At 33.4% G+C, this 22909-nt stretch overlaps 1 protein-coding gene across 6 annotated transcripts in view; it reads right to left on the bottom strand.

Annotated features, from left to right (window-relative positions):
• CACNA2D1 (calcium voltage-gated channel auxiliary subunit alpha2delta 1) overlaps positions 1-22909 on the bottom strand; it is a 539106-nt gene that overhangs the window by 36882 nt on the left and 479315 nt on the right. Inside the window, exons 18-25 of one of the 6 annotated variants that reach the window (XM_016190308.2) lie at positions 22668-22742; positions 20214-20270; positions 15840-15911; positions 14273-14344; positions 10783-10844; positions 5586-5662; positions 4341-4361; positions 3625-3685 (exon numbers count right to left, since the gene is read on the bottom strand). In XM_016190308.2, coding sequence (XP_016045794.1) covers positions 3625-3685; positions 4341-4361; positions 5586-5662; positions 10783-10844; positions 14273-14344; positions 15840-15911; positions 20214-20270; positions 22668-22742 — 497 coding nt within the window. The remainder of the gene's footprint in view (positions 1-3624; positions 3686-4340; positions 4362-5585; positions 5663-10782; positions 10845-14272; positions 14345-15839; positions 15912-20213; positions 20271-22667; positions 22743-22909) is intronic. The other 5 variants (XM_016190309.2, XM_007527908.3, XM_016190311.2 and 2 more) reach the window with 5 other exon arrangements.

Here is a 22909-nt window from a genome sequence, read left to right as displayed (position 1 = left end):
AAGGGCTTAGCATATGCTAATTGATGTGGCCACTCAATGATTTATCTCACAAATTAATTTCTGCATCTCTAGCCACTTACACAAATTCCTCAGTCAGAATGGTACTCAGAGATAGGCTACAAAAATGCCCCACATGCTAGCCCTTGATAAACTAAATGAAATGAACTGTTTAGAAACTGGGGTTTGTAAATGAGATATATTTATCTTCTGAGTATCTGGATATATGCCATATTTTCCATCTTGTCTAGTGGTCAATGTTTGAAAATTATTTTTTTAATTTATTAGAATTAAATCCGACGAGCTAGAATCTTTCTAATTTAATAAGTTTGCTATTTAGAAAACGTAATAAATGGGTGAAAAAAGATGTCCAGGGAAAAAATGACAGTTTGAAATGGAGGGAGAGAGTTATCAATATAGCAGACATAATTTCATTTAAAGCATATATTCCCATAATACTCCTTTTAAACTTTTACTTTGCCAACATCATTTTTGCTGGGACTTGGCACTTACAATATTTGACCAATCCTGCCAGACTTTTTTGTTTGTTTGTTTGTTTGTTTTAAGCTAGAGAGTGAGAGACAGGGAGGTAGAGTCAGAGACACCACTGTCCTGCTTGTAAAGCTTCCCTTGAGCAGGTGCTCCCACATGGGAGTGTGACTCACACCTGGGTCCAGGTGCATGGGAAAGTATATGCTCTGATGCGTGTCCCTTTATTTTCCTTTCCAGCTAAAACTGTATCCAGTAGTTTTACATTGTCAAAGTTATTTGTATCAAGAGAATGCCTGAAGGATTGTATGTAAGACTGATTTACCTGGACAGTATGACTGCTTGTCATGTGCAGGAACCAGTTTTCACCTGGCCCTCACTGCACAGAAATTTTGCTACTATGGTATCTTTCCTCTTCCCCTTTTATACTCTCTTTCTTTCTGTCTGAAGGGAGTTGAATCAGAGTGATAATGCCACAATGATGGGGGAAAAAGATAAAGATTCCAGGCATTATCAATAATCAGTTTTTTTGTAGTATTCTTCACATATTATTGTTATCAAATATATTCTTAGCAACAACTTTGTGTCAGACACTTGAATACAATGGCAGATAGGAAATAATTAAACAAAATCTGTTTAGTGTTCTAGCAAAAGAAATGTAAGATTCTATAAGGCAGTCATCAAAAATGACATATATAGTGAAGGTGAAAACTTTCAGATTGTGGAGTTTGGAACTTAGTGTGTAGTACACCAGAGAGACAGATCACTGGCTAGAGTATCTGCAGTCTTGCCTTAGGTGGGACTCAGATTTGAGCTCTGGTACCACAGAGGTGTTGTGGCTATACATGGAAGAAATTTTGGTTCAACAGCCTCTCTCTCTTTCTCCTTCCTTTCCTTTCTTCCTTTTTTTCTTTCATTCATATTTTTTTTTTTTTGCCACCAAGGTTATATCACTGCTACTCAGCATCTGCACTATGAACCCAATGTTCCAAGTGGCCATTTATTTTTATTTGACAGGACAGAGAGAAATTGAGAAGGGAGGTGAGATAGAGAGAAGGAGAGAAAGACAGACCCTGCAGACCTTCTTCACCACTCAAGAAGCATTCCCCTTTCAAATGGAGTGGGGGCTTGAAACCAGGGTCTTGCACATAGATGATACGTACATTTAATCGGGTGTGCCACTGCCTGGCCCCTCTCTATCTGAAGGAACAAATTGTTTGGAACAGTGGAAACTACACATGTAAAAGACTCCAATAACACACACACACACACACACACACACACACACACATGAGTAACAAGTATGTGTTATATACAGCCAAAACAGAAAGGGAAAGGGAAATTATATTTTGCAGTATCTAATGACTGATTAGAAATAGAAGTTAGCTATAAAGATAGGAAGTAAGGACAATTAAAAGGTTTCAGGACTGGATCTTTTAGAGGACATTTTATTGACTGAGGCAACACAGAAAAAAAATTCTCCAAACAAAAAATATTGTGGGGCCAGGCAGGCAGTGGTGCACCTGGCTAAGTGCGCAAGTTAAAATGTACAAGGATCCAAACCTCTGGCCCCCACCTGCAGGAAAAGCTTCACCAGTGGTGAAACAGTTTCAAACACTGAAGGAAATCCAAGCAGACTCACTCTCAAAGTCAAGAATATACTTTGTAGTTATTGTGAGGTGCACACCTTACTATGTACAAGAACTTGGGCTTGAAGCCAGGAATGGAATGGGAGCACATCACAGAAGGAAATTCCATGAACAGTGGAAAAGTTCAGTGGTGACTTCCCCATCTTCCAAGAATAGAAGAATAAAAATGTTAGAACTGTGGTATCACACAGGTTCAGGGACCTGCTGGCATGGCATTAAATTCCTTTCTGAACAGAGGTTTCTCATAAAGTCATATTGAAATGGAAAAACACAGAGTGCATAGTCTCCTGATTCTCCTATGTAGGTATTTTAATCTATGTGCCTGGTGAGATTTGTATTTCCTCTGTGATATAGGGACATATAGCCTAACTCAGTGTTTCCTCTGTGCCAGATAGGCCTCACAGCTATCAGTGACTACAGCTACCCTACCTTCTCCCTCCATATTCCTAAGGACAGCTAGGGAGGAATCCAGTCTAGCAAGAAGAGATAAAACAGACCCCTGTATCCAGCTAGCACCAGAGCCCAAGACTGTGTGCCTGCAGGGACAGAGAACTTCCTGGAAAGATTCTGATCACTCCCTCACCAGAGTATTAAGCTTCTCTCTATTTACCACACCCGGTTTTGGCCTCATGTTTGGGGATGATTTCTGCAACACTATATAGTTCCTGTGTTTCAGAAGAAACATATATTCAGATGTACAAAAATGATAGAATAGCTCCTTAAACCAACTTTATTAATATTCACTGGGTTCCTCGAGTAATCTAAGAAATAGAAAATGTGAGAAATTGATATTATAATTTATCCCAAAATTTATCTGAGATTACTAAGAATTATGTTAATTTTAATATTACTATTTCCAATGGGAATCAAAAACTATAAGAACTGATAAGTGAAAGAAACCATTTTGAGCCACAGAAAAAGGTTTCAAAATATTACATAAAAATAGAGATGTTCATGAGGATAATTATTAGAGGAGAAGAAGGGGATTGATTATATGAGAAATAAAAATGGAAGAAAAATAAAATTACATGTGAAAATATCACTATATTAAAGTATAAGGCCATTTTCAGAGTATTAAATTTTTAGTATTGTCTAGCATTATGATATATAGTATGTGTACTTAGCATATGTGTGTATCTATATGTATACATTTTATACACATATGTAAACTTTAGAATATATTAATTTATGCATGGATACTCATAAAGGTAAATGCACAATTCGTCATTACTGTTAGATGCACTGTTATTTTCAACTAGATCAACATATATACCTATTCATCACATTATTTAGAATACTGTATGTTCATTTAAAAAAATCATGAATTACCAGTATATTGTTTGGTTTTTAAGTTTGCTCCCTTTAGTTCCATAACTTGTCAAGGAATTAGCCCAGAGTAAGCATGTCCACAATTCAGAAATTTGATAGGAGACTTGCCCATACATACAGGTTATTAAAAAGCAACAACAAGAAGAAAAAAAAAACCAACCTTGGTGCAATGAACGTATAACCAGATTCTTCAAAATTATCTGGTTTCAGAGTTTCTGAATCTGCAAAGATAATGTTACAGGATTACATAAGCAATACAATATCTAAATATGGAGTTTCTATGATAAGAAGGTATTAGAATGACAACCTAATAAGAAAAAAATAATGATATCCTAAGTTTATACACACCAATGAATATAAAAATCTTTGATGCTTGACAATAGGATAATAAAATCCATTTTAACTGCTTAAAATGTATTATAACTGCTATATAAAGAAATACTGTGTCTATAAATTTCACTTTTACTAAATCTAGAAAGAGAACTTTTAAAAAGTGACATTTGAATATTACTTCAAAGTTGTGTTTAATATGCCAATATAAAAATTTTAGAAATATTATTATAAAAATAATTTTCAAAAACCCATTAAAGACTTTAGTAGATTAATAACTTTTACCATGTTAGTAGTGAATTAGATGGTAGAAATATAAACACACATATGTATTTAAACCTGAGGAAAAAGCTGAATGTAAAACAGGATGAATGTGAAAACACAGACATATTATTTCCCCTTTTTTGCTTCTAAGGTTTGAGTGATCATGGAGGAAACTCTATCAAATGAGAAGCACAAAGGATAATATCCAGTGGGAATGAAAATATCAGTAGAAATGTCAAGTGTACTAAACAGAAAGAAATTGAGCAACAAGAAAATACTTGCCCTTCATTTTGCCCTTTTTTGCTGTGAAAATCCATCAGAAAGAGAAAGCAGGGAAACAAAAAAAAGAGGGTAAAGCAAAGGGGATCACAAACAATATTTTATTCAATGACTTTCTTGAATAAAAATATTGTGCATAGATTAGAGGTTTATTTATGTACAGTTGTACTCTGGAAAAAAAGACATATATTTGAAGATGGGAAAGTATGTCCTGTCAATTACCAATAGTCTTCTCTCTTTATTGTGGTTATTTCAAGGGTCTGTTTTACAAAATGGTTAATGCGGGTGCCATATCAATGACATCAACCTGTAAACATCTATCAATCATATAAGGCCCCAGTCATTCCCTCATTTACCCAGTAAAGAACCAGCTCATGCAAAGTTGCTAGTTGTTAAAAGATCATCATATCTTCCCATCAAGTGAAAGTGGAAGTATAAATTTAGAAACATAAATTTAGAAATCAGCCCAATGTATTATGAGAACAAAATAGGAGCCCAAGTAAATGAATTGTAGTTTAATTAGAGTCTGATATAACAGACAAAAATGGAACTATATCCAATAGTTTGACATTATCGTAACAAAAATAATTTAGGTTATTAGCAAATATCAAAAGATGTATAAAGGATATGATGGTCATTTTACTTCACTAAAATCTATTCATCTATTCTCCAAATTAAAGTTAATAATGATTTGAAATATGCACTAAGGTTAATAATTACTCCACATGATAAATGATGCTTTGATATAATTTAAAGAAATTAATTTGGATTATGATAAAATATTAGTTGCCAACCCAAAGCCAAATGCAATTTAATTTATTCAAATAAGATAGAAGATGTGGAGAACAATATTATTATTGAAAAATGCAAAAAAAGGAAGAAAATAAAGAAAAAGCTTTACTAGCACAGTGCTATGAAGAGACTGTATGAAACATTTTGCACCAGCTAATAGACCCTTAAAATGACAGCAACAGAGGACATAGCGTTGCAATGATTCTATGAGCACAAAGCAAGCAGGGAAGCATGGAGGGGACTGGCATTGAGACTGGAGTACCTGCTCATATTCTATCCATGTAGAATATTTCTTGTTCCTTGCATGTTTGGAATGGGTTAGAATCATTGCTCTTGATTTGGTAATAACATCTACTAAAATGTAAAAGCCTTGGGTATTCCAATATCTAGAAGTTTTTAAGCTGCTGACACTAGGAGGTAACAAATAGACCCTGAAGTTGCTTTCACAGTACTTACATCTGGCCTGAGTTATTGTCTCTTCTATTTTGGCTTTTATATAGTAAAAACTGTAGGTTGGTAATACCAAGGCCAAACTGCAATAGAAACAAGAGAAGCATAAACACAAACAAACAAATAAAAATGAAACATAACATAAAAAGACACATCAAGTTCATGGAAAATCCAAAGATCTTCCTCTTGAGAAGGAAAGACATATTACTTTGACAGGAAAACATATTAAGCAAATAGAGTACTTAAATTAATCTTGGCATCTAGAGTCACCCAGTTCCCCATGTTGCAGAGAGTAGAAGAGACGTATGAAAAATAAACTACTAAATGAGTCTATAAGTTAACTGAGAAAGGAATGTATGGCCACTATGCTTCTAGAAAAGTGTTTTAAAATAGTCTAAGTGTTAAAAAGAAAACCAGAGATATATTTATCATATCAGGTTATTAATGAATTATATCTAATTTTAAAGTGCTCTAAAGCAAATGTCATTACAATTCTTATTTCACATGGCATAAATTCGTGTGAAATATACACTTATAAAGGCCTAAGTACCTATAATTTTAAGTATACTCTATTGTGGGATTAAGCATCTACTACTGTCTCATATCTACCATTTAAATAAATACTAAATTATCATGCATGATTCTCTAGTGTCTATTGGTAGGAAAATCTAAAATTCTTTATCATATCAAGAAGATGCCTGATTATCATGCTGGTTCTTATTCAACACTATAAAATGTGTCAAAATAATTTAATATTATGCATATTCCAACAGCACAACTGCATATGTACAATCTTTAGTCACAAAGGCTCATATGCAATGAATAGAGTGTATAATTGTTATACATTCAAGTGATCATCATTATTCCTTGAGGTGAAAAAAAAATCCTACAAACTAGAGTTACAAAAATGAAGGATATCTCTAAGTTTCCAAAGTAATTATTATTGAAATACAATCTTAATAAATGTAACCAATGGAGATATTTATTATTAAAATTTAATCTAAAATTTAGTAATACACTTCTTTTCTTCTTTAATATATTTTATCTATTTATTTATTGAATAGAGTCAGATAGAAGTTGAGAAGAAGACAGGAGAGAGATAGGGAGAGACGCTTTCAGCACTGCTTCAGCACTTGTGACGCTTCCTCCTGTTGGTGGTGAGCCGGGACTTGAATAAAGATCCTTGAACATTCTAATATGTGTACTCAACCAGGTGCACCACCACCTGGCTCCAGTAACGGTATTTCTAGAATATGCATTTTTGATTATTTGCAGATCTTTTAAAAAATGTTTCCCTGGTATTGGAAATGGATGTCTGAATTGTTGTATTATTACATAACAGATAATAAAGAATGGGGGAAAACACAAAATTTTAAGTTTTTCTTGTTATATCTAGAGAGGCTAGAAGAAGGCTAGCAGATGAGAGAAGCAAAAGCTTATTTGCTAAAATTTGATTATACACTCAATGTAGCATAATGAGTGGATGCTTGTTATTTCCGATTCCCAAATCTTCCTCCAACATTAAGAATTTCATAGACTTTCCATATGGGGAAAGGTCAGGGAAATAAAATGCTATGCAGACTTAATGAACATATCTATGTTCATTTTACAGGTAACTTCGTTTAAGTGGAGGCAGAGTATAAAGCTAAAATAAGCAGAGTAATTGGTCTAAAAGCAAGATGACCTTTTATGATTCACTAATCATTTATAAAATGTAGAGAAGAATTACTGAGCATTTGAATATTGCCTCTTACAAACTCCTCTCCAGGGAAATTAAGACATTTTTATTACCCCAATCAGCATTTATTGTGAAGAGAAACTTCTAATTAAAATTGATAATCCTATATCAAGTGGTTACCATGGTGACATTTGGTCAATTTAGGTTACACTTCATATTATGAGAAGTAAACTTAAAAAGTTGGCTTATATCTCACATTATGAAAAATAGTACAGAAAGATATAAGGGGTACAGTATGAGTCTTACAGGCCTCACATTTGACATACCAAATACATATTTATTGATTTAAAGATCTCAGATTGTTACTAATAGCTGCATTCCATTATAAGAGAAAGTGAAGTTACACTTAAGTGTTTTTTTTTTAATTTCAAGTCAAAATTATTTCTTCAACTGATAACTTCTTCAATGACCTTCCTAGTCAATGACACTATCATAAGCAGTGTTTGTTTTCTCTTTTCATATAAAACCAGCAGAGCATGGCTGCTTTATTTCAAGTTAAGGATTAGAGTTTAAGCCAGTGGGTGACCAGATAGATACTAAAGTGTACACAATGTTTTAGTAACTAGCACAAATATGGTTAGCTTAGTTAAATTAACTATGATACCATTTTCAAAAGAGTAATTTATTATTATGAGTAAACTTTTATTCTGGGAAATACAGCATTCTATTAAAAGTTACTGTATTTCAAAACATGGGGTCTAGTATATATTAAGACTTGAAGACTGACACAACTGAGTGAAATTTGGCATCTCACTCATCAAAACCCCCCCTTGCCAGCTTAGATAAAACACCCTGTTAAAACAGTTATTTGTGAATTTAGGTGTGCAAGGTTTCGTGAAAGTACTTAAAATGGAAATGGATTTGATCTGACCCAAAGTTGTAAATTTGAGAAACTATGTGTGAGGAAAACAAACTTAAGTAATGGAGTTGGGAGTCTCCAGAAAAAAGAGATTTATATAAGGAGTGAAGTGAAAGAAATGACAGGGTTTGGCTAAAATATGTGTTATGCAAATATCAGCCTGTAGAGTCTGAATTTAATTTGAATGAAAATGTGAAGAGACTAAAGTAGTATGAATTGCAAACGACACATTCAGAGCCAGAGAACAGAGTATTAGTGTATTTACAGAGTCCTTTTACAGTGCTAGTAGATATGTAAGTTGGTCCATGTTCTGTGGAGAACAGTCTGGAGAAGTCTCAGAAGGCTAGAGATGGACCTATACTACCTACACTATGACTCAGCAATTCCTCTCCTGGGGATGTAGCTCCAGGATACAAATATCCATCCAAACCTACCTGTGTGGACCTATGTTCATAGCAGCACAATTTACACCAGCCCAAACTTGGAACCAGCCTAGGTGTCTAACAACAGATGAGTGGCTAAGAAAGAAAGTGTGTGTGTGTGTGTGTGTGTGTGTGTGTGTGTGTGTGTGTGTGTGTGTGTGTGTGCGTGTGCGTGGTCGGCTATTAAAAATGAAGAAGTCACCTTCTCCACCTCATCATGGATGAAGTTTGAAGGAATCATGTTAATTGAGATAAGCCAGAAAGAAAAGGATAATGTAAAAGGCAGTAGCCTTGAAATTCCCTTTTTATGCAGTTGTTTGTTAAGTGCTTTTAGTATGAGTTGCTTGTAGTATGAGGTGGAAAATTCCTTGCCCCTTCCCCCTTGAATAAGCAGGACCTAATCAGTGAAGGCCACCCATTGTTCGAAGGACCCTGCCTGGGGACAAGCCTTATCAGGACCTCATCAGTGAAGGCCACCCATTGTTCGAAGGACCCTACATGGGGACAAGCCTTATCAGGACCTTTGAACAGACTTTGTGGTGTGCTGCCTACCGGATGGGTGGTCATAGCTGATGGCAGGAGGATGTGGTGACCCTGCCTGGTTGAATTCTATTGGTTGTGTGATCTTACTATATTTGAAACTAGCCCGCGCTTTGCTTTGAATGGATCATGCTTTTGCTAAGTTTGAAATGATTGGATCTTGTGTTTGCTATAGCCTGTTATTGGATGTAGGTTGATAAGGTGATGTGCTCCCCCTCCCTGAGTGTAGTCTGAATTCCTATAAATTGTATGGTTTGAGCCCTGTTCGGGGTCGAGCTTGGTAGACTAACACCAGTCACCATCTCGGCCCGGATTGCAATTCGTCAATAAACATCTTTGCTTCCTTACAGTGGATGGTGGTTTGATTTATGCTCGCTAACAGATAACTATTTGATGACCTCACATGTGGGCAGGACTTAAGAATCAAAAGGAGAAACATGAAGTAAAACGTAGACTGGTTTAGTGTATTACACTTAAGCAAAGGATTCTGGGGAAGGACGACAGTGAAAGGGATGTGGTGAGAGTTTTCAGGTCCTGGTACATAATGATGAAAAAGGACTTAAATTGGTGATGAGTCTTGAAGACACTTATTAAGGTGAAATGAGAAATTGTACCCATGTGCATATGTAAATTATTAATCCCCCACTGGGGGGAAAAAGTAGAATAACAAGAATTTGAGAACAAGCAGTGAGAAAATTTTCAACCAATTCTTAGATTAGTGTTTATGTGTGGCATTTAATAATTGTTTTCAATTTGAGGTATCTCTTTGAAAGTTTCCCTTTAGTAAATATTTTATTTTATTTTATACAGGTGTGGATATGTTGTAAATAACTTGATAAACAATGATATGTGAATATAAATATAAAGGAGAGTCACTGTGAGTTAGGAATTGACATTTCTAGGAATAAGAGGGAAATGATTGCTAAAAAGGAGAAGGGGTAGGTGGTTGATAACATGACTCAAAGGTGGGTTTTAAAGGAGGAAAAAAAAAGTACATCTTCATGCTACACTTGTGAAGATGGAGAAAGGGGGACACAAAGTGTGACCTCAGAATAAAAAGTGGAAAAATAAAGGAAATGCTCCACAAATGTTGAGAAAGGAAGATTCTCTAAGATTATTAACACTGCACAATTATTCAAGTCCTAGTCAGTTGGAAGGATCAAGGTATAACAGAATAACATCTGTGGCAGTAAGTCATACCAACTGAGTATTCTTTCACATTGTACTCTGATGTAATGATTTTTGCTTTTATGTTACAAACTAAATTTAAGTAACATATAATAACTGAACATTTAAATGAAGAAGTTAGTGGAGGTGATATCTTCAGATTGTTAAATATATTCATGTCATTAAACTTTGCATTCTCAATTTTATGTTGACAACATTTTTTTACATATTTTCCATTTTGGAATGAGTAATTTGAGTACATTTTAGAGGCAGAGGATATTGCTTTTCTATTTTAATTACATAAATAGAATTTGCAAAAATGGTAAGATATGTGCTTAACTGAGTATGCCACTGCCTGGCCCTCTTAATTTACAAAAGTGCAAAGACAATATTCATCCTTTGAAAAAGTAATTTAAAATAGCTGAAAAACGGTGGATGTTATACTTCTTTTTACAATATACATATAAAGTTCATTACCTGTAATCTGTGCCATTAACAGGAGTCCATGTGTATGTCCTATTTCCTTTGTCAATATATCTCTAGGAAAAAAATTATATTTTTATTCTTTTTTAAAAATTATTTTAATATTTATTTATTCCCTTTTGTTGCCCCTGTTTTATTGTTGTAATTATTATTATTGTTGTCATTGTTGGATAGGACAGAGAAATAGAGAAAGGAGGGGAAGACAGAGGGGGGAGAGAAAGATAGATATCTGCAGACCAGCTTCACTGCTTGTGAAGCAACTCCCCTGCAGGTGAGGAGCTGGGGGCTCGAACCGGGATCCTTAAGCCGGTTCTTGTGCTTTGCACCACTTGCGCTTAACCCGCTGCACTACTGCCCGACTCCCTATATTTTTATATTCTATGTATGAAGCAGGATACTAGGATTTATTTATGAATTATCATGTCATTCAATACTCTCCTTTGAAATATTGTATCTATTTTGCATTCAGCCTGTTCTGTGTTTTTTGTTTTACAGAACAATTTTAGGACAAAAATTGCAACCACGTGACAACTTTGACATACTTGTATACCTTATGACATGCCAAAATGTTAACTTCATAACAAAATGTTAACTTCATAACTAAAACCATTTCCTGAAAAAATAATATTTATGTCTTGTAAACCTTGTTAATAAAAGGACCCTGGTCTTAAATAAGGGATTTTTCTGGACTGTGCTAACCCCCATAATGGTATGTGTTTAGGGAGTTCACCTCTGGAATCTGAGGCAAACCTAGAACTCATCTTCATGAGTAATCTTTCAGGTATCTTGCCTCTCCAGCACCAACAATATGATATAGATCAACAATAAAGACATTTTTCTTACAATAAGTATATTAGTAATGCCACATAAGCACATTTTGATTTTTTTCATTTTCTCTAGCTTCGAGATCCTCATCAAAATAACATTTGCTAAAGTGCTATTTGAGTAGAGCTGGTTACTAGTATTATGTAATATGCTAATCACTTTCAACTTACTAACTCATATAATCAAACCCACTAGAGTGAATCGTATTATTTTCGACAATTGGTTGAAGAAGTAAATCTCAAAAAGGAGTTAAATTGGTAGGTAGGATAAAAGAAAATATGCATAATGCAGAATTCCCTTTATAATAGTGCAATGTTGTCTTAATATATCAAATATGTCTATGATTATGTGTGTGTGAAGAATGAGAAGAAAGAGGAATGGGAAGTGGTGAGCTTTTTAACTACTGAAATTCAGAAACTAAAGGGAAAGTTTATATACTTCTTATTATTCATAAAAAAAAACCATGGAAACTAGTGTTGTTCAAATCATACAATATCAAGATAGTATCAGGTTGACAAAATAAGCATGCTGGGGCCGGGTGGTGGTGCACCTGGTTAAGCGCACACATCACAATGCACAAGGACCTGAGTTGAAGACCCAGGTTTTGACCTGCAAGGGGGAATACTTCATGAGTGGTAGAGCAGGGTTGCAGCTGTCTTTCTATCTCTTTCCCTTTCTATCTCCTCCTCTCTCAATTTCTCTCTATTTCTACCCAATAACAAAAGTAAAAAAAAAAATTAAAAAATCAACATGATCGATTTTTCACTATTTTAATAGGAAAAAATTCTGCAGGTAGACATTGACCATGTGATTCTATAGTAAACTGGAGAAGAAAATATCCAAATGATTCATTATAGAAACAAAATTACTGAGACCTGGTAGTGGCATTCCCAGTTAAACACACACGTGCAAGGACCCACAAACAAGTTCCTAGTCCACACCTGCAGGGCTGAAATTTCAAAAGAACTGAAGCATTGCTGTAATTGTCTCTCCCTTTCTGCCTCTCCTTCCCCTTTCAACTTCTCTTTGCTCTATCACATAAAATAAATAAGAATATTTTAAAATGTAAAAATGTGTTTAAAAGGAAGAAAATTAGTTTGGAAGTAGAGAAAAAGATGTATAGGTCAAAGTGCTCTGCAGCGACAGAGGACAAGATGTCTATGAGTCTGCTAAATGGTTTAATCCTTTGCTTTAGAAGTAAGAAGCCTAGATGACGTCTATATAAATAGAATGAAAGTTGCAACAAAAAGTAATATTGCTATGTACCTCCACTTGTGCTTTGCTAGTGGCCATCCTTTATGATGTTAAAAAGTCATATGTTAATAAAGGACCCATTGTATTTAAATTCTAGTCCCAGTCTAGGAAAAGGTCTATTGGGGAATTTAGAGGATATACATATGCATTTAAAAACAATGAGACCAGAAGGAAAGTATGTAAGTTAAACATAAGAGGGTAAATTGAATATCTGGGATCAAAAACTGCTTTGTTCTGTGTATTTTTAGATATACAAATATATGAATACTACTCTACATGTAACTGGTAATGATAATACACTTCTCATAAAGTGCTCCTGGCAATATAAAGCAATATGAGATTATTACATGTGTGTCCTAGTGACTGTTGGGTGTGTTTCTGCTACTCCTTTGCTTAGTTTCAAATTTACATGCAGAAGTCACTATATAATGACGTGTATCAATCTTCTTCTTCTTCTTCTAGCGTTTGCCGCGTGTATCAATAATAAAAAACAAATACAAGGAGCAGGATGGTGGTGTATCTGGTTAAGTGCACACACACTTTGTTATGATGCCTAAGGATTCGGGTTCAAGTCTCTGCTTTTCACATGCAGAGGGGAAACTTCACGAGCAAGTACTGCAGGTGTCTCTCTCTCTATCTCTTTTCCCCTCTCAATTTCTCTCTGACCTATCAAATGAAGAACAATTAAAGTTAAGGTCCTCCAGGAGCAGTGGATTTGTGATGCAGAAAACAAAAAAGACAGAAAGAAAGAAAAAAAGAGAAAGAAAGAAAGAAAGAAAGAAAGGAAGGAAGGAAGAAAGGAAGAAAGGAAGAAAGGAAGAAAGGAAGAAAGAAAGAAAGAAAGAAAGAAAGAAAGAAAGAAAGAAAGAAAGAAAGAAAGAAAGAAAGGAAGGCTATATTCTGTTTCTTTGCCTGGTGGTCTATATATACATATATACATGAATCCTCTGCTCCAGAAGGGCTCTTTTCTTCTTCTTCTCTTTCTCTTTTTAGATAAAGTATGAAAGATAGAGAGGTAAAAAAGAGGAGAGACACCACAGCACCATCCCATTGCTAGTGAAAGTTTCCTCTGTGTAGGTGTTGCAGTGCAGGAGTTTGGGACTTGGACATGGGTCCTCTTAAATTATAAAGTGTACACTCTATTGGGTGAGTCACTTCCCATCTCCCAGCAATATATTGTTAATGTGATATTTCTTTAAGAAACAGCATTATTTCATAAAAAACTGTTTGAAACATCTTTCTGAAAATATCTCTGAAGTTCAGAACATTACCTATAAAACAGAATTTGTTTCCCAGAGACATTACTGCTTTATTTAGTAAACAATGCTTCAGTAGAAAAGAAATTACCAATATCGCTTAACTCTAATATATTTTTGTTTCCTGAAGTAAACATTTGAGTTTGTACCTCATCTTGAGATTTAACCAGAGTTCTGAATGTTCTGTCTCCACTTTCTCCATCTATCATTTTATTTCGAATCTAAAAGAAAATAATTTTAGTGCAGATAAAATAATTATTGTACACGTCAAGTCACCAACCGAAGTATGATTACTGCAATATTTCTTTTCCATGATTTATATCTCACTTTATAACACATTAAATATAAAATGTGACAGTTTTACCCTCAATTGCATAAGGTCTTAGGAAATATCTCTTTAAATTTTTCCTTATAAAAATTTATGTTATTTTTAATTTTAAATGTTAAAAAAATAAACTTTATTTAAGAAGATTATTCATAACTATAAATCAGTAGTATTATAAGTGGGGTTTTATTGAGATAGTACTGATGGACATAACTGCATATGTTTTAGGCAAACTATAACCTCTCTCCAAATTGTGTTGTCACATCATACCCACCACCAAAGTATCAATCTTCTTCCCAGCCCTGGTTATTGAAACTCACCCTCATTTATATATTACAAAATTTAAAATTATTAATGATAAAATATCTCATCAAGTTATTAGTTTTAATATGTTACCAAAGACTTGTCAATTATGGAATGAGTGAGGGAAATCTGAGACTTATGAGAGATTAAATGATAATGTTATATCTCTCCTCTCTCTAGTTCTTCTTTCTGCCCAATTAAAAAAAAAGTCACTCTCATATGTATATTTAACAAGCTATATTTACTAATAACCTAAAATTACAACATTATACTGGGTGGAATTATAATAAATAATTCTGTTGCCATACAGAGACGGAAATAGTGTGTCAAATATATAATCAAGTACACACTAAAACACCCTAAATCGATTCACAAAGGAATTGGGGTCTTTTTATAAATAAATGAATCACTTTGAAGATTCTTAAAAGTTTCTGCACTGGAGTACAATAACCTGGTTCAAATACTAGTTCTGCTGTTTATTAGCTAAGTAACTGAAGATAAGCTATATTCCCTATCTTAAATAACATGTTTAATAAATAGATATTCCAAAGCCTCTGAAATCTATGACTGACATGTCATGTGTTCAACAAATATTGTTATTATTACTGGCCTTGTAACTGTGATAGATCTGATCAGAGGAAATGATATGTGATTTTGGTTTTTAAGTAAAACAAAAATTTTGATTAAACTATGTTAAGACAAACACAGCAGTTTCATTTAACACACTGAGTAACTAGAGTTAAATTATCTTTACTTGTACAATGTTTGGTCCATAAGCATGTGTGAGGCCCTCAATTCATTTTCCAACACCATATTTGCTGAAGCAGTACTCCTGACTTCTCTCATGAAATAAATCAGTCTAAAAAAAAAAAATCTTATAATCACAACCAACTTAAAATGTTCATTCCATTTCAAGTGATTTTTTTTTAAATGAGAGTTTAGAATTAGAAAATTTTGAAGATAAAGTATATGTATCATTATGTATACAAATCCTATGAGATAGTCTAATTCAAGGAAATCATTCAACAGCTACCCAAGGAATGGGTAAAACCTTAGGATATTCATTCAGGCCTACAGATTATACTCACCTCCACTTTAATATCATTCTCTAATTCTGCATCAAGGAAATCCAATGTTACTGGCTCCTGAGATTTAGGATTCTACTCAGAAAACAATAATTAAGCATAAATGACATTGTAAAATGGTGCTGTTTATAGGACAATTAAAACTGTGTATTTCTTTACATTATGCACCTAATGTACATTAACTGACAAAAACAGTTGAATAAAAACATTTTCTTTCACATATTCTTAAAACTAATTAAAAAAAGACTAAGAATTTGAACTTAATCGCACATTTGTAATCAATTAACAAATGGAGACAGTTGCATATTGAAGGATGCATTAAACACTACATTTATAACCAGGTCTGTGGGAATATAGTTTTGAAAATCTTTACTTAGAATGAGAAGTATGGCTATGTGGCTCACTTACTTGTGAATGAAATAAAGGCAACCTATAACTGAGAATCATTTTGCTTTATTTTATTAAAAATAATATGTGGAAAATGTTCTTAAGTATGTCTGAATTTTCAAAGTACAGTAATAATTCTAGGTCTCTTTTAAAAAATTTTTTTTATTTTATATATTTATTTCCCCTTTTATTGCCCTTGTTTTTTATTATTGTAGTTATTAATGTCATTGCTGTTGGACAGGACAGAGAGAAATGGAGAGAGGAAGGGAAGACAAGGGGAGAGAAAGACAGACACCTGCAGACCTGCTTCACCGCCTGTGAAGCGACTCCCCTGCAGGTGGGGAGCTGGGGGCTCGAACCAGGATCCTTACGCAGGTCCTTGCGCTTTGCACCACATGCGCTTAACCTGCTGTGCTACTGCCTGACTCCAAGGTCTCTTCTTTAATTGCACAAAAATGTAAGTTTTCTTGTATACTTCTACTTTAACAAGTTATTCTATAAGATAATTTAATAGTAAAGTTATTAGGACTTGAAAAACAATTAGCTGTTGTAGTAAGGTCTAACTAGAATAATAGCTCCAAGGCTCACTAAATGCAGTTTCTTTCTTTACTATATCCTGCTTCATCTGTTGTTGTGCAAAAACAGATAAAATGGACTCCAGGAAAGGGAGATTTATAATTTGCATATTGTGTTCAGTGAAACTGCTAGACTGGCAAGTTTGTATATCTAGATATTTTTCAAATTTCTCAATCATGAAGTGAAGACTTATTGAACTATTTCATAAATAAAAGTATTCAGGTTTTCTCTGTTCTGTGTAATATAACAAGCAATAGGATTTCAAGACTCAGCAGAACAACAAAATCATGGCAGGTATTTGTAATTTTATTTTATTTTGTTTTTTTACCAGAGCATTGATCAGCTCTGGCTTATGGTGGTGCAGGGGATTGAATATGGGATTTTGGAGCCTCAGGCATGACAGTCTGCATAACCTTTAGGCTATCTCCCCCCCCAAAACCCCTCCTGACAAGTATTTGTAATTTTTATCATTGCAAAGTTCTAGAAACTGGAATTTTTCCTCTTTACTAAAGTAACACAAAATAGTGTAATTAATGAATGAAGTGATACTCATTGAACTGTATTAGAAGGTCACTGACTTATTTCAAGTTTTAAGCATACAGTCTTCTTCAAAGTAAATTTAGAGCACCACTATTTTTAACGTTGTTTTAGTAGTGCAGACTGCCCAAGTAAGTACTTAAAAGCATAATGAAATAAAGCCTATTTTTCAAATTCTCTATGATCTAGTATACAAGGCATGTTTACATTTTATAATTGTGAGAAAATCTCATCATTCTAGTTTCATTTAAGTGTTAACATTTTTTTTTGTTCTTAATGCATTTGATGTATGTGGATATTCAAAGACAATTTGAAAATCCTCTCAATATCCTTGCTTATGAACTCATCAATAATTGAAAGGTATTATTTACACTATTAAGAAGTATTATATTATTCAAAACACAAAAATATGGATCATTGTTTAGTCATCACCTTATTACTTCACAAACATCCATTTCAAATGTAGTATATTTCATAAGGAGATAATGAAAATAAATAATGGAAATAACTCTATACTTAGTTCAAAAAAGTAAACCAAGAAAGTTCCAAACAATATCTAAAATTCATATTACTCAAGACTGCTTTTTTAAAAAGTCCTATGAAATAAATCCTCTTGACTCAAACACCATGACACCAGCACTAAAATGTCAATAAACTCACTGCAAAACAAAGTCAAAATAATAAAAATGACAAAATATAAACATAAATAAGAATGTTATCTTACATGCAATGGATAATGCATAGCATGACCAGACCCAAACAGCATGCATGGAGAAGGCATTATCAGGAAGAATTGTCAATATGAAGATCATGTCCCAATCCAACATACAAAGACACAAAGAAGAAAATGAAATCATAACAGAAAAATACAATGCATAACTTGTCATTTTAAAATGGCAAACCAGTGACCACTTTTAACAGTTATTGAAAAACATAAGAAGTATTAAGAGAAGCTAGAGGACTTTAATCCAGTTCCTGTAGCCTTGATACTTTTATTTGATATTTTAAGTGTCTCATATTTCTTTTCTGTAGGTTTTGAGTACCTACTGATATAACAAAATAAAAGCAGAAGGCAATACTAGTAATAAAGTTTAAATTGATATAACTAATGATTAGTACTACTCAAATTTTTACTTGGGACAAGAAATATTGCCCAAATTTAAGTCTTCTTGGTTGCTAGTTTGCCATTTGGAGTTTCCTTAAAAGGAAAACAAAAATCAAACAGACCGTATTTCCGGTTGTTTATTTTAAATTATATTTACATGCAAGATTTCAAATTACTAAAGAAATTTACTAAGACGTACAAAATTGATAAATGTATCATTTAAGATACTGCAAAAAGAAACATGCAAAGAGAACAAAATGAAACAATGTAACATATCAAGAAAGACCAAATGAAAACTTGAACTCTACAAGTAACATGATTAACAAGAAAACTAATGTAACAACATGAAATTCTGGCTGACATAGTATTCTAAAACAAATCATCTACTAATGTAGTCATTAATTTTGAACAATATAGGAAGATGTAAAGGCTATTCAGCTTTGATTCCCCCCTCCATGTACAAATTAATCAAGATATTCAGATGGACTATGAAATATATATTTGCATATCCTAGGTGAATATAGTGTGATGTGGTAGTGTGCCTGGTAGTATACAATGACTAGCTGAAACTGGAGAGAGAAAAAAAGAAGGAAGGAAGGAAGGAAGGAAAGAAGGAAGGAAAAAAAGGAAGGAAGGAAGGGGGGAAGAAGGGAAGGAGGGAAGGAGGGGAAGGGAAAAGAAACTAAAGTACATAAAGTTTTATGAACTATAAAGGGATTTATGTTAACTGAATTTATGTAGGACTGAACTAGAACTGAGTTCAAATTCATAGCTTCAGCTTCTCTTTAAGATATCATACTACCTTTCCAGTACAATGTCACCAAGCCTTCAAAATAAATATGTAGGTTTATAATGTTTTACTAATATCAACTTTCCTTTGACATTCTGAAATTCTCTTAAAATATATTGAAGCATAGTTATTTTTTAGGACTTAATGAACATATAGAAATATGAATATACAAAATTAATTAAATTTTTAAACAGTGAAAAGATTTTGTAATTTGCAATCCAAATAATCATCTTTCAATACTTACTTACAATTTTTGACATTTTTAGTTAAAGAAATTTCTTGAATTCCACTCCAAAATTAAACTTGTAGAAATTATAGGTCTAAAATGTGTGGTTGTCAACACCCATGTTCAGCAGGGAAGCAATTACAGAAGCCAGACCTTCTACCTTCTGCAACCCTCAACGACCCTGGGTCCATGCTCCCAGAGGGCTAGAGAATGGGAAGGCTATCATGGGAGAGGGTGGGTTATGGGGATTGGGTGGTGGGAATTGTGTGGAGTTGTACCCCTCCTACCTTATGCCTTTGTTCACTAATCCTTTCTTAAATTAAAAATTTAAATAAAAAAATAAAAAAATAAAAAATAAAATGTGTGGTTTAAAAATAATCACATCTGAATTTTACTTTTGCTTCCACTTAGATGCTAATTTTTACAAGCATATTGTTAGAATTACATGGATTTGACATTAATTTCAAAATATTTAATACATTTATCTCATAAGCCATATTATGGTGATTATTTTGATTGTTAACATTATTACTATATAATTTGCTAGTAATCTTTAGTTAGCAAATGCATACCCTCTGCCATCATTAATAATGTCTTAGCTCCGGCTTATTGAGAAATGATGTTCATTTCTGCCTCATGCTCTGGAAGCTTGATGCCAGAAAAGTCAGCATTAATCATATGCTTTTAGGAAAAGAAGCTTCATCTCAGTTTTGATTTAGCAAAATTGAAGGCACTACTAACTTCAGTCACAGTTACCTGAACATTGGGTCTCCTTTTTCTTAAATTAATTGTTGGTATACCTACACCAATAGGCTGAAGCAACAAAGAGATGGTAAATCATCATACTACAAATCAATATAAAGTAGGAGTTATTTCCTATTATCAATTATGGCCAAATAGCTCCTCTATAAAAAGTACAGTCTGGGAGATGCCTCAGTGGATCAAGCATTGCACTCTCAAACAGGAGATCCCGAGTTCGATCCCCAGCAGCACATGTACCAGAGTGATGTCTGGTTCTTTCTCTTTTTTCCTATCCCTCTCATTGATAAATAAATAAAATATTAAAAAATAAAAATAGAAAAATACAGGAATCATAAATTTGATAACTAATCAGAGATAAATAATGTCAAAACTATGTTTAGTGCAGGGCTCAGAAGATAGCTCACCCAGGAGAGCTTACACTTTACCATGTTATGACCCAGCTTTAAATTCCTGGTCACCACACAGGGAAGCTTCATGACTGGTGAAGCAGTGTTGTTTCTCCTCTCCTCTCCTCTCCTCTCCTCTCCTCTCCTCTCCTCTCCTCTCCTCTCCTCTCCTCTCCTCTCCTCTCCTCTCCTCTCCTCTCCTCTTCTCTCTCTCTCTCTCCCTCCTCCCCCTCCCTTCTTTTCTTTTGCTTTCTATCAAACAAATGAACAAAAAAGAAAAAAAATGTCCACTGAGAGTGGTGGATTCATGTTGGCACAGAATCACATGATAAACAGGTGCCAAAGAAAGAAGAAAAAAAGAAAAAGAAAAAAAAAACTTCAAAATTTTGTTTCATGAAAAATGTTATGCTAGTGAAAATAAATTTTAGAAAAATAACATTTTCTATTTAGGAAGTGACAAAGACTGTCCCAGGAAACACTTTAAAAAGAAGAAAAAAATCTTTGAATGTATGTAATTCATCATATCACATGTCCTTACATTTTTTGCCTTCATTTATTCTATGAAATGGTACCAAATGTTATATCTATATAAATAACAGAGAAATTTTTATATTATTATAATTTATATATACCAGGGGGTGGTCGGTGGTCACAGTAATCACTGACTTTCCTGGCTTTTTTTTTTTATGATGCTAGAAACTTCCTTGTGTATATGCAGATGTCACTCTTCTTATCCCTCTCAATTTCTCTCTATCTAGTAATAAATAATTAAAATTAAAAATATACACTGGATAAACAAGGAACAATGACATGGAGCATTTAAAATATTGTTTAAAAAAATGATTCAGTTGAAAACTGTTGTGACTAGCAAATCATAGGAGTGGCCACTAATCAGCCACTAAGAGAAATTTAACATGAAAAGCTTAAGAAATTGTGACAGATTGATAATATGTGGAAAATTCCTGTACCACATTCAGAATAAAAATGACCCATCTACCATTGAAGTGGGATTACTTAGCAACATCAGCTTAGCTAATGCTTAGGTCAAAATGTTGTCAGTAAACCAAAATAATTTCCAAAATGTAAAGAATGAGTTATGATTGATACTTGTTGCATTTATCAGTAGCTCCTAGTCGTTTTGAGCAATATTTAAAGGCCTCAAATTGAATGTATGAACACATATACTTCTGGGTATCCTAAAACATAATTAATGATAATATGTGTGATGGAAGATGAATAAGTTTGCAAGTTATATCCTTCAGTATAATTTAAAGTATCATCAAATTACCTTCAGAGTTAAATATAGTGTCAGCACAGGCTCACTGGAATAGCGTGCTTGACTTGTCATGCTCATGGCCTATATTTGAGTCAGTCTCCATGAATTATACCATGATATCTCTCTCCTTCCTCTCGCTCTCTCAAATTAAAACAAACAAAAATCCTAAAAGAACAGGATTTTGCAATCATGTATGAGTGAGGCCCTCATGCAACACATGAACACACAAAAACTCTTAGAAGGGAAATATTTTATATGTTGAGAACATGTAATGATAAAGGGTTCATCAACAGAATTCTATCATTTCCAAATTGACTTATTTCATGTCAGGTATACATACATAGTGTTTATCTAAAAACAGAAAGAAAATAGCTCTGTGAGACAGAAAGAAAGACAATTCCCAGAAGAAAGTTGACGAAAACTGTGGTCTGTACAAAAGGAACACTACATATAATTTCATGTCCAAATCTATCTAGGACAATCACATTCACTACTTTACAGTATTAATCAAAATTCCAAGGAGTATCTATGAAATTAAAACAAAAGAAGATATAATATCTTTCTTTGTCAACTGAAAATTGAAATTTGAATACTATATAGCAAGTCTTCATAAAGTGAAATTAGTATGCTTTTATATATCATAAACTGATGTTTTGTTATCTATTATTGCCATAGGGATCATAATCCTTGATATTTAATGCTATGCAATGAACTGTAAAAAGACAAGTATTAAAACATTAATAATTTTATGTAATACTAATCACTATAAACAAATTATATACCTACCTTTGGTTGAAGATTTGGATGTAACAGGACATAACCATTAGGATCAATTGCAAAATAATAGCCATTTGGGCACAACTGAAAAAAAATTAAAAATTAATGGTCCTAGAATCATTATCAGAAATGCTCATTCTTTAAAAACTATTCTAAAGTACACATATATTTCTTTAGGAAGAAATATAGCATCTTTTCTTTATATTCTAAGAATCCTTTAAAAAACCTGATTCCTTTCATATGATAAACTT

This window comes from Erinaceus europaeus, chromosome 8 (genome assembly GCF_950295315.1).
Source record: "Erinaceus europaeus chromosome 8, mEriEur2.1, whole genome shotgun sequence".
Classification (NCBI taxonomy): Eukaryota; Metazoa; Chordata; class Mammalia; order Eulipotyphla; family Erinaceidae; genus Erinaceus; species Erinaceus europaeus.
Note: the sequence above shows the minus strand (reverse complement) of the source record. Positions and strands in the feature narration are given on the sequence as shown.